At 43.4% G+C, this 13,639-nt stretch overlaps 1 protein-coding gene across 1 annotated transcript in view; it reads right to left on the reverse strand.

Annotated features, from left to right (window-relative positions):
- Positions 1-1,523, reverse strand: part of GXYLT2 (glucoside xylosyltransferase 2) — a 72,020-nt gene extending 70,497 nt beyond the window's left edge. Inside the window, exon 1 of the mRNA XM_008068213.2 lies at positions 988-1,523. Within this exon, the coding sequence (XP_008066404.1) occupies positions 988-1,077 (90 nt within the window). The 5' untranslated portion in view covers positions 1,078-1,523. The remainder of the gene's footprint in view (positions 1-987) is intronic.
- Between the last annotated feature and the right edge of the window lie 12,116 nt (positions 1,524-13,639).

The following is a 13,639-nucleotide window of genomic DNA, read 5'->3' on the forward strand; positions in this document are numbered from 1 at the left end:
CCTCAGCCTTCCAAGTAGCTGGAACTACAGGCACGCGCTACCACGCCTGGCTAATTTTTTATTTAATATAGAGATGAGGTCTCGCCAAGTTGCCCAGGCGGGTCTTGAACCCGCGAGCTCAGGCAATCCACCGAGCCTGGCCACCAAGCCTGGCCATACAAAAAATATTTTAAAATTTATCAGGCATGGTGGTACATGCCTATAGTCCCAGCTACGCAGGAGGCTAAAGTGGGAGGATTGTCTGAGCCCAGGAAATAGAGGCTGCAATGAGCCATGATTGTGTCACTGCACTCCAGTTTGGGTGAAACGGGGTGACTCAAAAAAAAAAAAAAGAAAGAAAGAAAGAAAGAAATAAAAAAGAAAAGTAAACAGGCTGGGTACAGTAGCTTACGCCTGTATTCTCAACATCCTGGGAGGCTGAGGTGGGGAGACTGCTTGAGCTCAGGAGTTTGAGAGCAGCTGGGTAACATAGCAAGACAGTCTCTACAAAAAATTTTAAAAGTAGCTGTGTGTGGTGGTGTGTGCCTGTAGTCCCGGCTACTTAGGAGGCTGAAGCAGGAGGATCAGTTGAGCCCAGGAGTTTGAGGCTACAGTGAGCTGTGATCACTCCACTGCACTCCAGCCTAGGTGACAGAGTGAGACCCTGTCTCTAAAAAAAGTTTTTTTTAAGTTAAACAAAAACATTTCAAAATAGATAAAAATAAGCTACTTATATCCCAAATGAGAACTATGTTCATAACACCAACAAGGATGGAGCCCTGTGTGAATGTTTTACATGTGTCATCCCATTCAATCCTCACCAGGTCTCTGTTAGGCAGGTGTAATGATTCCTGTGTTACAGATGAGAAAAGTAAGGCTCTGAGTCAAGTGCTCAAGGACACACAATTGAGCATGCAGCAAAATACATGTATGAACAGAATGTGCAGTTCCTAGAACGCAATCTCTCTACACTCCATAAATATTGTGCCTCGACTGTCACAAATTCACCTGCTTATCAAACTCGGGCTTCAGAGAGTCTTCAGTGAAGATGTGAAACTGGATCTTTCTGTGGCTGAAGAGCACAGCTGACTTGAGCATCACCAGCGTCTCTTCCAGCCGATTGCCACAGGCTACCACGGCCAGGTGAATCCAGAGCTCTGGCGGTGGCACAGCTTGGAAACTCCTGGCTTCTCCGGGCCTCCTAGAGTGAAGAAAACCAAGTCAAAGCCACTCCTAAACTCAAAGAAGCAAAGACAGCAAAACGCAGTGAGCAAAGGGTTAGAACATTTCAAAACATGAACAGGCACAATCTGTTATATTTTATAAAGTGATAAGTAGTTTGACAATTCTTCCTGCTTAGAGAAAAATACCATTTCTTCCCATATTTATCCTGGCAATTGGAGGATGAGTCACTGTTTGGACGGCTATAGGTGTCTGGGGCTTTTTCTGCCAGCTCTCAGCTGTCTGGTGCCTGCTGGCTGCCTACTGGCCCGTGTTTGGAAATAGCATTGCTAAACTTTGACAGCTGACACTAGGGCTGTGGAACCTCCATTGCACGGGCCATGGAAATTAGATTTGAACGCAACTTGAACAAGAGCGGTGAGGGGGCTGTGGCTTTCCCATGTGAAACAAGTAACATGATATTCCCATCATCTGGAGGTTTTTAGCTCGAGGTGGAATGCATGACCACTGGACCAAAGAAAGTCACGCAAGTCCAGGAGGTAAGCAAAGAAAACAACACACGTGCCCCCACCACATCTCCGGAGAGTCTGGGAGAAACAGGTGTTAATCCCAACCGTCTCGCCAAAGACTGGGGAGGTGGTGGGTATGAAATTCATATTAATGAGAAACAGGCAGGGGAAGGGGCAGGTTAAGCTGAAAATGACCAAGGTATCAAACGGAGTCAACAGCTGAGAGGGGATAAGGTCCAAGAGTCCAGAATCATCATCCAGCTATTTCCTAGTAATAAAAGATTTGTTCCAGACAAGGAGATGCAGCCAAGCCTCAAACACACCACTGAGAAACATTTGCAGGCAAGTTGGAAGAAGTTGGCCTGGAAAAGGTGCCCTGAGACAAATGAAACTAATTTACTTGCACAAAAGATCTGGAGACCAGGGGAACTTGGATGTCAAATGCTACCTTCCTTCCAAAACCTTCGAGTTCAATCAGCTTGCTGCTCCGTTATTTACTGCTCGGTTGAATAATGGCGGCTTCGCTCCAGATTTCTTTCACCAGGAGGAAAGTTGAAGATGTGGGTGGAGCCCTTTGGAAAGCTTCCCAATTTGATTACTTAAGAGCATGCTTAGTAGAAGCACAGCTTCAGGGCTCAGCTGAGGCCAGATGCGGAGAGTTACTTGGATTCCACTTACTTTGGAGGTCACACAAAAAAGACAAGAAGGCGTTGTCAGTATCTCTGGAAACTGTCCACTTCTTTCCACGCTCCTGCCATGATCTCGTATGGCCACCATCCTCGCTCACCTAGATCACCAGGACAGCCCTCTGGGTGGTCCATCTGCCTCCAATCTTATCTTTAACCTTCAGTCTATCCTTTCTCCTTGTGGGTGCCAGGGTGATGTTCTTCTAAAATGCAAGGATCATGCTGTTCCCCACTGCCCTCAAGATTAGGTTCAAACTGCTGATTATGGCTCCTATTTACGTTTTTAACTGCTCCCAGCACCCCAATCTGGATGGATGGCCTTCAAAATCACAGTCATTGTCGCACTTATACCCATATTCTGTTTCATTTCCAGTCCATGAGACCTTGTGATGTGTGCATTGCCTGCCTGTCTTTCTCTTTCAGAAATGTTCTTGTCTACCCTCTTTTCCTTGCTAAATCCATTTATTAACCAACAAATCTATACTGAGAACCTATCACATGCAGGCACTATTCTAGGAAGACAGCAGTGAATCAATCCACAAAGATGCCTGCCCTGGCAGAAATTACATTCTGCATGGGAAACACACAAATAAGTAATAGCCAAAGTAGTAACTAAGTAACTTCTATTGGAAGTTAGACAGGGATAAGTGCTAGGAAAGAAATACATAGTGGAGCAGGATAGGGGTACCAGAAATGGCTGGCAGGGTGGTACAGTATTATACAGTGCCAAGTCAGACAAGGCCTCAGTAGGGTGAGCTCAGCCAATGACCTGAAGGAGGGGAGTGAGCCAAGGGCATTTCTGGGGGACCAGCATCCCAGGCAGAGGGAACGGAGGCACTAAATCAGGGGTGTATCTGGAGAATTTGAGGACCCCTGCCTGTAAGACCCACATGCCCGTTCTCTCCTGTGGTTTCGTGGGTGGTTTCCATGCTCGCTATTAAAGCCAACTCCCAATTAACTTATGTAAAGGGGTGGGAAGGATATGTTAGAGTTAATACTGAAATGACAGTCAATTTAAGAAGTCACAGCCAAGACAGTAGCCAAAATATGCTGCAAAAAAAAAAGATTTAACGTGAACTTGCTGGGTTACAATTATGCCCAATATTTAGGAACAGGAGTATGATTCAAAGGTGCTAACACAATGTTTAAATGTAATTGCTTAAATATCTTAAATATAGACACCCTCCTCTGCCCCCAAACAGAAGCACTCCACCTAGTTTAGCTTTACATATTGGGCTTCTGCATGAATAACACATTTTAACCTTCGTCACCGGGGAAATAGAAATTCAAACAATAAAGAGATTCGATTTTATTTTCAGGTTGGCAAAAATTACAACATAAAATAAAAGATTGACCATATGAGTTCCAGTGTGGATATGGGGCAGGGAATGGCTCAAGCGCTCAAGACTGCTGGGGGCAGTCTAAGTTGGTTCCAACACTTTGGAGAGCCATTTGGCAACATTCAGCAGGGTGGAGATGAACATATGCCCTCCACCCCTTCAGTTCAGTTTCCACACATACAACCTGAAGAAACTTGCACATCTGCACGAGATCCATGTAAAAATGTTCACAGCAGCTCTGTTTATGACCATGAAAAATTGGAAATAAACTTCACTGTTCATGGAAAGGAGAACAGTGAATATATTTGATATGTTAAAGAGTGGAATACCATGTAACAGAGAAAAGGAATACACCAGGATGGTATGTAAAACATAACACCAAAGAGGAATAAAAGCAATTTGTAAAAGGATAGCAACACAATGGTATGAAGCAGATGAAGCAGAAAAACAGGTAAAACAAGACGGTATGCTATTCACAGATCTATGTAGGAAAGATAAAAGGCATGCATGAGGATGAAGAACATAAATGCAGGATGGTGGTCATTTATGGAGATTAAAAATGTTTATTCCTTAAATTGAGTTGTGGGTACATAGAAGTCAATCCTTCCTTCCTTGTTTCCTTCTTTCTTTTCCTTTTTTTTTTTTTTTTTTTTTTGAGATAGGGTCTCACTTTGTCATGCAGACTGGAATGCAGTGACGCCATCATAACTCACTGAAGTCTTGAACTCCTGGGCTCAAGTGATCCTCCCACGTTGGCCTCCCAAAGTGCTAGGATTACAAGCATAAGCCACCATGCCCAGCTTCACTTTATTATTATCTGTATTTTTTTGTGGTCCCAGACTATTTCACAAATACTTTTTTTTTTTTAATTACAAAATCTTGCACTCCCTGCAGGATAGCAGGGCACCTCTTTTCTTCTTTGTGGGCTTTGGTGATTTGGGCCTTTTTCTAGGGTTAGGGACTGTAGTATTTCACAGTGTCTGGTGACAGGTACCAAAAAAGAAAATGAAGAGCCTCTCCTGGTGCCAGTTCAAGCATCAGTGGTTGGGATTTAATGAGACCTTTGCTGGCCTCACTCTATTACCTCTCACATTACATGAAAAATCTCCGGCTTCAAGTAATCAGCCTTAGTATTGTGAGGTCACAATGAACAATCAAGTTTAAGGGCACTGGGATGGTGTGCATTTCACCAGCTCCTACCAATGGCACACTCAGCACCTCTCAAATGTCACCTGAGACTGTAAGGATCCAGAGAGTCCAGTCTAGGAAGCCGAGACTTCTTAACCCTTGAGTCACTGAATTTGGGCAGGGAATGGATGGTAGGGAATTCTAGCACTGCTCTGACTGGTGGTTAATTATATTCTTATTTATACTGCATAAAAGGGGATTTGAGTGAACATTTGCTAGCCAGGATTTGTGTGTGTGTGTGTGTTTTGTTGTTGTAGAGACAGGATCTTTCTAAGTTGCCCAAGCTGGGCTTGAACTCCTGGCAAGCCTCCTGCCTCAACTTCCCAAGGTGCCAGGATTACAGGTGTGAGTCATTGTGCCCAGCTGTTGTCCAGGATTTTGAAGGACCTGTTGCTAAGGCTGGAGCTGATGGCAAACATCTTGGCCACCATATTGGTAGAGCCTGAACAGGAATCAACTTCACACAATAGACAGCAGAGCAAAAAGAGGGCAGGTCAGATCTCTGATGATGTTAACTGGGTCCAGGTAACAGTTAGGCTTTTTTTTGGTTTTTTTTTTTTATTGTGAAGTTGTGGGGTACAGTTAAGGGTTAGGTATACAATTGCGTTTCATTCAGGCACCCTGTTGCTATGGGGGCTTTTTTTTTTTTTTAAGATGTGGGATACCACTCAGGGTTAGGTATACAAATGTTCATTATGCAGGTACCCTTGTTAGTGAGGTATGCCCCTCTCTCCCCTGGCAGTTTCCCACCACTGCCAATCCCTTTCTTATAGTATTATGATAATTATTCAAGGCCCGCTTATGAATGAGATCATTTGGTACTCTGTTCTGTTTCTGTGATAGATCACTGAGTATGATAAACTCTAAATCCATCCAAGTTGCTGCAAAGTCCATATGTTTGTCCTTCTTTATGGCTGCATAATATTGCATTGTGTCTATGTAGTCAGTTTAGCTACTAAGCCAATAGATTCTCTTTTGCTTAAGCCAGTTTGAAACAAACTTACAGCTTAGCAACCTAACAAAGAGTCCCAATGTAGGTCCTAAAAACATGTTGCTAATCATCTGCGACTCTCCCTTTGACATGCCATTGAACCCACTCCTGCCTTGCTTCCCACTAGTACACCCCTGACCCAAATTCTCACCATTCCTCCCATTTTGTAGCTGGAAGAGACACCAGACACCACGCAGGGTAGGGCATTCCCTACCTGGCCACGTATCCTACCCATTTGCAGCGTGGGTTAATATGCAGACTCTACCTCACGAGATCTTCATTCTGGGGGGCTTGGGGGAGGCCCTGGAATCTGCATAGACATTACATTTGCACTACACACCACCCACAATTGAGCTAGAGGCAGGAACTAGCGATCTGAGTGGACATCTCACCTTTCCTTTACTCTCCTGTGCCCTCTTTAGCCTCAGCCTGTGCTCAGAGTATTCCTTTCACCTTTGCCTTCATGGAAGCGTGGCTGCCTTGTGAGGACACCACTTCCCAGAAGGCATCCCTAATCTAGCTGCATCCGGGAGGGAGATGGAGCTGATAACCTCCTTGCTCCTCACACCCAGTCACATCATATTTTATTTTGTTGTTTTGTCTTGTTTTGTCAGAGTCTCACTCTGTCACCCAGGCTGGAGTGCAGTGACACAATCATGGCCACTGCAGCCTCAACCTTCTGGGCTCAGGCAATCCTTTCCACCTCAGCCACCCGAGTAACTGGGACAACAAGCGCACAGAGCTCATTTTTTTATTTTCTGTAGAGATGAGGTCTCACTATGTTGCCCAGGCTGGTCTCAAACTCCTGGGCTCGGGCGATCCTCCCGCCTTGGCCTCCCAAAGTGCTGGGATTACAGGTGTGAACCACTGCGCCGAGCAAACATAACACATATCTTAACAGTGAAGTCTGTGTCATGAAGTTCTTCCATCTTCTCCCTGTTGTTGTGCCATCTATCGACTTCCTGGCACTCCTCTTCATTCACTGGAGAGTTTAGCCCCTGGGTCACGGTATTCCTCCCCACCTCAATTCCTGTCACCATTCTTGGGGAATCAATTGCTACTTAGCGGAAGCTTCCAGCTTTTGATCTTCAGTTCTGTGACCTCCACACCCAGTTTTTCCTTCTTCCATCTGAGACACCAAATGCTGTCCTCATATCCTGGACCTTTCCACAAATGGTACTGTCAGCCTGGAATGTTCTTTCCTGGCTCTCTGAATGGCTGGCTCCTTGTCCATGGAAGAGAGAAAGTAGAGGGGCCTTCCCCAACCACTTTATCAAAGAAAGATCCTTGCTTTTATTTTCTGTCATGGTTCTTTTTTATTTCCTTCCAAAAACTTACCTCAGCTGGTAATTATATATTCCTCCATAGTAATTTATATCAGGTGCACATTATATACAAATTATATATGACAATGTAAATAAAAATCTCTATCTAGGTTGGAATAAAAGACAAAACATACATTTTAAATTGAAAAACATAAAACATTATGCATTGAAATATTAAAGTTGTAAATTAAAAAAAAAATCTTGCCCCATAAAACTTTTCGGTTTTTGCAAGTTACATTCTGGCCTTTATTCAAATGAGTATATATTTTTACAGCTGCACTAATAGTATACATATCATTTCAGATTCTACTGTTTTTCATTTGATGCTTTTATTTTTCTTGTTACTTTTTAAGTCATCACACCCATCATTTTTGCTGGCTACTTACTATCCCAGAGAACTAAAACACCATCGCTTATCATTATTTCCCTTTTTCTTTTCTTTTTTTTATATTTTATTTTAAAGATGTGGGGTATAATTCGGGAGTAGGTATACAAGTGGACATTGTGCAGGTAGAGTTTGCATTACACACCACCCACTACCACGCCCAGCTAATTTTTAATTTATTGTAGAGATGAGGTCTCACCAAGTTGCCTGGGTTGAGATTAGGTACCTGATTGATGTTGTATCCCCACCCCCATCCCAGCAGTATCCTGCTACTGTCAATCCCTTTCTTATAGTATTATGGCAAATGTTCAGGGTCTGCTTAAGAGTGAGAACATATGGAACTCTGTTCTTTGTTTCTGTGATAGGTCACTGAGTATGATAGACTCTAAATCCATCCAAGTTGCCGCAAAATCCATATGTTTGTCCTTCTTTATGGCTACGTAATATTCCATTGTATATATACACCACATTTTTTTTTAATCCAGTCCAGCTTTGATGGGCAGTGCAGTTGGTTCCAATGTTTTGCTATTGCAAATAGTGCTGCAATGAACATGCATGTGCAAGTACCTTGGTTGTAAAATGATTTGAGTTCATCCAGGTATAATCCCAGTAGGGGGACTGCTGGGTCATATGGAAGGTTAATTTTTTTTTTTTTTTTTTGAGTCGGAGTCTCACTCTGTCGCCCAGGCTGGAGTGCAGTGGCACACTCATGGCACCCCAGCAACCCTTCCACCTCAGTCTTCTAAGTAGCGGGAACCACAGGCGCAAGTCACCATGCCTGGCTAATTTTCTATTTATTGTTGAGACAAGGTCTCACCAAATTGCCCATACTGGTCTTAAACCCCTGGATTCAGGCAATCCACTCACCTCGGCTTCCCAAAGTACTGAGATTACAGGTTGAGCCACCAAGCCTTGCCGGAAGGTTCATTTCTAGTTCTTTTAGAAATTGCCACACTGTTTTCCACAGAGGTTGAACTAGTTTGCATTCCCATTAGCAGTGCAGAAGTGTTTCCTTTTTTCCACATCCTCACCAGTATCTGTTTTTTTTTGTTTTTTTTTTGAGTTGGAGTCTCACTCTGTCACCCAGGCTGGAGTGCAGTGACACGCCCATGGCCACTGCAGCCTCGACCTGCTGGGCTCAGGTGATCCTTCTGCCTCAGTCTTCCAAGTGACTGGAACTACAGGTATGCGCCACCATGCCCAGCTAATTTTTTGATATATGGTAGAGATGAGGTCTCACCAAGCTGCCCGGGCTGGTCTCAAACCCATGTGCTCAGGCAATTCTCTCGCCTTGGCCTCCCAAAGCGCTGGAATCATAGGCGTGAGTCACTGCGCCCGGCCGGCATCTGTTTTATTTATTTATTTATTTTATATACTTGTTTGAGTTGGAGTCTCACTCCATCGCCCAGGCTGGAGTGCAGTGGCATGCTCACTGCCACCCCAGCATCAACCTGCTGGGCTCCAACAAACCCTTCCGCCTCAGCCTTCCAAGTAGCCGGAACTACAGGCATGCACTACCACGCCCAGCTAATTTTTTATTTATTGTAGAGATGAGATCTCACCAAGTTGCCTGGGCTGATTTAGAACCCATGGGCTCAGGCAATCCACTCACCTCAGCCTCCCAAAGTGTTGGGATTACAGGCTGAGCCACTGAGCCTAGCCTGTTTGTTTTATTAATGATAGCCATTCTTACTGGGGTTAGATGGTATCTCAGTGTGGTTTTGTTTTGCATTTCTTTGATGATTAGTAAGGCTGAGCACTTTTTCATGAGTCTGTTGGCTACATATATCTTCTTCTGAGAATTATCTATTCATGTCTTTTGCCTACTTTTTAATGGGGCTGTTTGTATTATTTCCCTTTTGTTCCCAAGTGTTCTCAGTTATTATTATTTTTAAAACTTGCACTAACCATCTGTGGGCTGGCTAATAGATTTTTTTTTTCCCCTTGGACTACATTCCCCAAAATAAAATTACTGGCCTGATACCTACTATCCTATCAAGAAAGTAGCAGTAGGGTCTCAGGCGATCCTTCCCCCTCAGCCTCCTGAGTAGTTGGGACTACAGGCGTACACCTGGCTAATTTTTTATGTTTTTGTGGAGACAAGGTCTCACCAAATTGCCCAGGCTGGTCTTGAAACCCTGGGCTCAGGCAATTATCTCGCCTCCGCCTCTCAAAGTGCTGGGATTACAGGTGTGAGCCAGTGTGTCTAGCCCACTTCTTTGAATGAACTAAATTGTATGCTTTTAAAGGGTATTGGAATTGAATCACAAAACATCAGTTCTAAACAAGTACATACACTTTGGTTCATAACAAGGAAGAAATTTTGATAGCTCCTCAAATTTACTCAAGAGTCATCTAGGAAAACATCAGACCATGAGAAGATTTTTTTAAAAAGGCATAACAAACATGATCTCAGCCACCTCTGAGTTACTTGTATGATGTCACCATATAACTGGAATAAAGTGTGGGCTCCCATAAGGCAAGTGTCTCCTAATTCCATCTATGGCAAAGGGGTGATACTTAGGTGGTAGTTAATATTTGGACACTGTTATCAAATAACACCAAGTCACACAATGAGAAAGGTATTCCTTTTTCAGTTCTTTTTTAACAATAAGAAAGTCTCAGCTTGGTGCTGGTATGTCTTGAACACCTTTTCAATATTGCCTAATTCTCCCTTTCAATTAAAAAGATAGCAGAGGCCGGGTGCAGTGGCTCACGCCTGTAATCCCAGAGCTTTGGGAGGCCAAGGCGAGAGGACTGCTTGAGCCCAGGAGCTTGAGACCAGCCTGGGCAATGTAGTAAGACATCTCTACAAAAATTAAAAAATAAACTGGGCATGGTAGCATGTGCCTGTAGTCTCAGCTACTCAGGAGGCTAAGATAGGAGGATTGCCTGAGGCTAGGAGGTTGAGACTGTGATGAGCTGTAATCGTGCCACTGCACTCCAGCCTGGGCGGCAGAGTGAAACACCAACTCAAAAAAAAAAAAAGAAGAAGAAGAAGAAGAACAGTGGACCTCATATGCAGAACCCTCAGCAGGCAGAAATACCAAACAAGAAATGGACACTGTTTAATTCTGTTAGTGCTTGATTTGACAATGTACCCTTTGTTCATGTTATTACTGATACTTTCTGGCAGTGATAAAAAGTTTCTTTAAAAAAGCAAGTGTCCTTAGGACATAGAGAAACTAGAACCCTCCAACATTGCTGGTGGGATTATAAACTGGTATAGCCACTTTGGAAAACAGTTTGGCAGTTCCTGAAAATGTTAACTATAGAAGGTACCATATGACCCAGAAATTTCTCCCCTAGTTACACCTACAAGAATTAAAAACATAGGTCCACATAAAAACCAGTACATAAATATTCATAGCAGCGTTATTCACAATAGCCAAAAAGTCCAACCTAAATGTCCACCAGCTGATGAACAGAGAAATCAAATGAGGCAGATGCATATAATGTAATAGTATTTGGCAATAAAAAGGAATGAAGTACTGATGCATGCCACAACATGCATGAGCAGGAAACCAGCAAACCGCATGAAAATGCAAAACCCACATACTTTATGATTTCACATATGTGAAAAGTCCAGCATAGGCAAAGCCATGGAGACAGAAAATAGGTTAGTGGTTATCAGGAACTAGGGTGGGTAAACGGGGAGTGACTGCTTAACCGGTACAGGGTTCTTTTGGGGGTGATGAGAATGTTCTAATATTTGACAGTGGTGATAGTGGAACAATTCGTTTTATTTTTTTGAGTTGGATTCTCACTCTGTCACCCAGACTGCAGTATAGTGACATGATCACAGCTTACTGCAGCCTCAGTAAGCTCAGCCTCAGCCTTCTGAACTCAGGCGATCCTTCTGCCTCAGCTTCCCAAGTATTTTGGACTACATGCATGCACCACCACACCTGGCTAATTTAAAAAATTTTTTTGTAGAGACGAGGTCTCATCACGTTATCCAGACTGGTCTCAAACTCCTGGGCTCAGGCAGTCCTCTCACTTCTGCCTTCCAAAATGCTGGGATTACAGGTGTGAGCCACCGTGCCTGGCCCACTTCTTTGAATGAACTAAATCCACTGAACTGTATACTTTTAAAGGGTATTGGAATTAAATCACAAAAAATCAGTTCCAAATAAGTACATGCACTTAGGTTTATAATAAGGATAGATGTAAACATCTGTAAAGAAGATGATGGTTTGTAGCAATATTACAAGAATCATGACGCCATGTGGGAATGACTGAAGTTTGGAAAATGCTGCCCCAGTTGTCCTAGCTCAAGTTTTTCCTCAAATGGAAAATGAAATTCAGAATAACAGAAGTCTCCAAGGGAGATGTGGCTTCCCTGCTTCCCTCCATGGTGCCTGAGACGAAGTGTCTCCTTAATCGCTTAAAAGTCTCAAGCGTGTGACTTAATTAAACTTCAATTTCTGGAGTGTATAAATAATGAAATACGGCATTTATGTGTAGTGCTATTTACTTTGTAGCCTATTACTGCAAAACACACTGAATTATTAAAGCGAGTAATTAGTTCCACTCAGACCCTCTCTTCTGCCGTCTCCTGCTATTTCTCTTATCAATGCTTCTCCTTGACTGTCAAGCTAAATTAACTCAGGTAAACTGGGCATTGCCATCAGACCAGCAGGGGAAGCTGGATGGGAAATCACACTTCTTTCAAATCAGCCCCAAACTTAGGAAGGGAACACAGAAATATTTGGGGGAAAATGGTAGATGAATTTTAAGAAGTTGAATAAAAGGCTGATGCGGAAGGATCGCCTGAGCCCAGCAGGTCAAGGCTGCGGTGGCTGGGAGCTTGCCACTACACTCCAGCCTGAGCGACAGAGTGAGACTCCAACTCAAAAATAAAAAATAAATAATAAAGAAAGAAAGAAGCTGAATATGCCCCTCTCATGGAAGAAAAGGTTTGTACTCTTCTTTTGCAAGACGAAACCGCCACTTTTTTTTTTTTTTGAGTCAAAGCCTCATTCTGTCGCCCAGGCTGGAGTGCAGTGGCATGCTCAGGGCTCCCACAGCCTCGATGTCCAGGGCTCAGGCGATCCTTCTGCCCTCAGCCTCCCGAGTAACTAGGACTACGGGTTCCACCACCATACCTGGCTAGTTTTTTGTTAAGATGAGAGCTCACTCTGTTGCCTAGGCTGGTCTCCAACTCCTGGCCTCAGGCAATCCTCCTGCCTTGTCCTCCCAGAGTGCTGGGATTACAAGTGTGAGCCATTGCACTCAGCCTGTCTATTTTAACATGGAGAAGGTCTGCAAACGAGGCCAGAGTGGCACTGAAGGAAGTGGCGGCAACACCTTGATTCACCTCTTAGAAAAAGAGCCTGGTGATGGATAATTACATCCACATCCAGGCTTGGCAGCAAGAGGAATACTAGAGTTCTCCGCGAACCACAGAGTTTGGAAGGAATGAATCCCCTTACAAAAAATTTATCCACTGAAGCTGTGATTAGAGCCTTCACTCAGAACCCAGACATGACACTAAGGTCTCCGCTAACAGTTAAATCACTTTTAATGACCCATGGTGTGGAGTTAAATCAAGTATCATTAATCTTTCAAGACATACAGAAAAGGTGGCATTTGCCTCAAAGTCATGGTATTAAATGAATAACATCAACAGAGTGTCATAAAACCACCATGGGGGCGCTTCATAAAATTATTTGATAAATGCATTTAATTATTAATAGTACACATTTAGTTTGGTTCATGATATCTTAAGTGTGGCTCAGTTCCGAAACAAAGTCTAGGTTTAATGCAGAGTAAGTGTTCAGTGCTCAAAGTTGGTTATTATGGTTAAGTTGTGTAATATATGTGTGTGTACTTTCTTTTCTATTCTTTGTTTTGGTTTTTATTTTTTTGAGTCAGGGTCTCATTCTGTCATCCAGGCTGGCTTACAGTGGTACAATCAATGGCTCACCACAACGTCAACCTCCCAGACTCCAGCAATCCTTCCTCCTCTGCTTCCTGAGTAGCTGGGACTACAGGCATGCACCATCATGCCTGGCTAACTTTTTTATTTTTTGTTTCACTATGTTGCCTCAG

Source organism: Carlito syrichta, unplaced genomic scaffold (assembly GCF_000164805.1).
Source record: "Carlito syrichta isolate Samal-C Ts95f unplaced genomic scaffold, Tarsius_syrichta-2.0.1 Scaffold309895, whole genome shotgun sequence".
Taxonomy (NCBI): domain Eukaryota; kingdom Metazoa; phylum Chordata; class Mammalia; order Primates; family Tarsiidae; genus Carlito; species Carlito syrichta.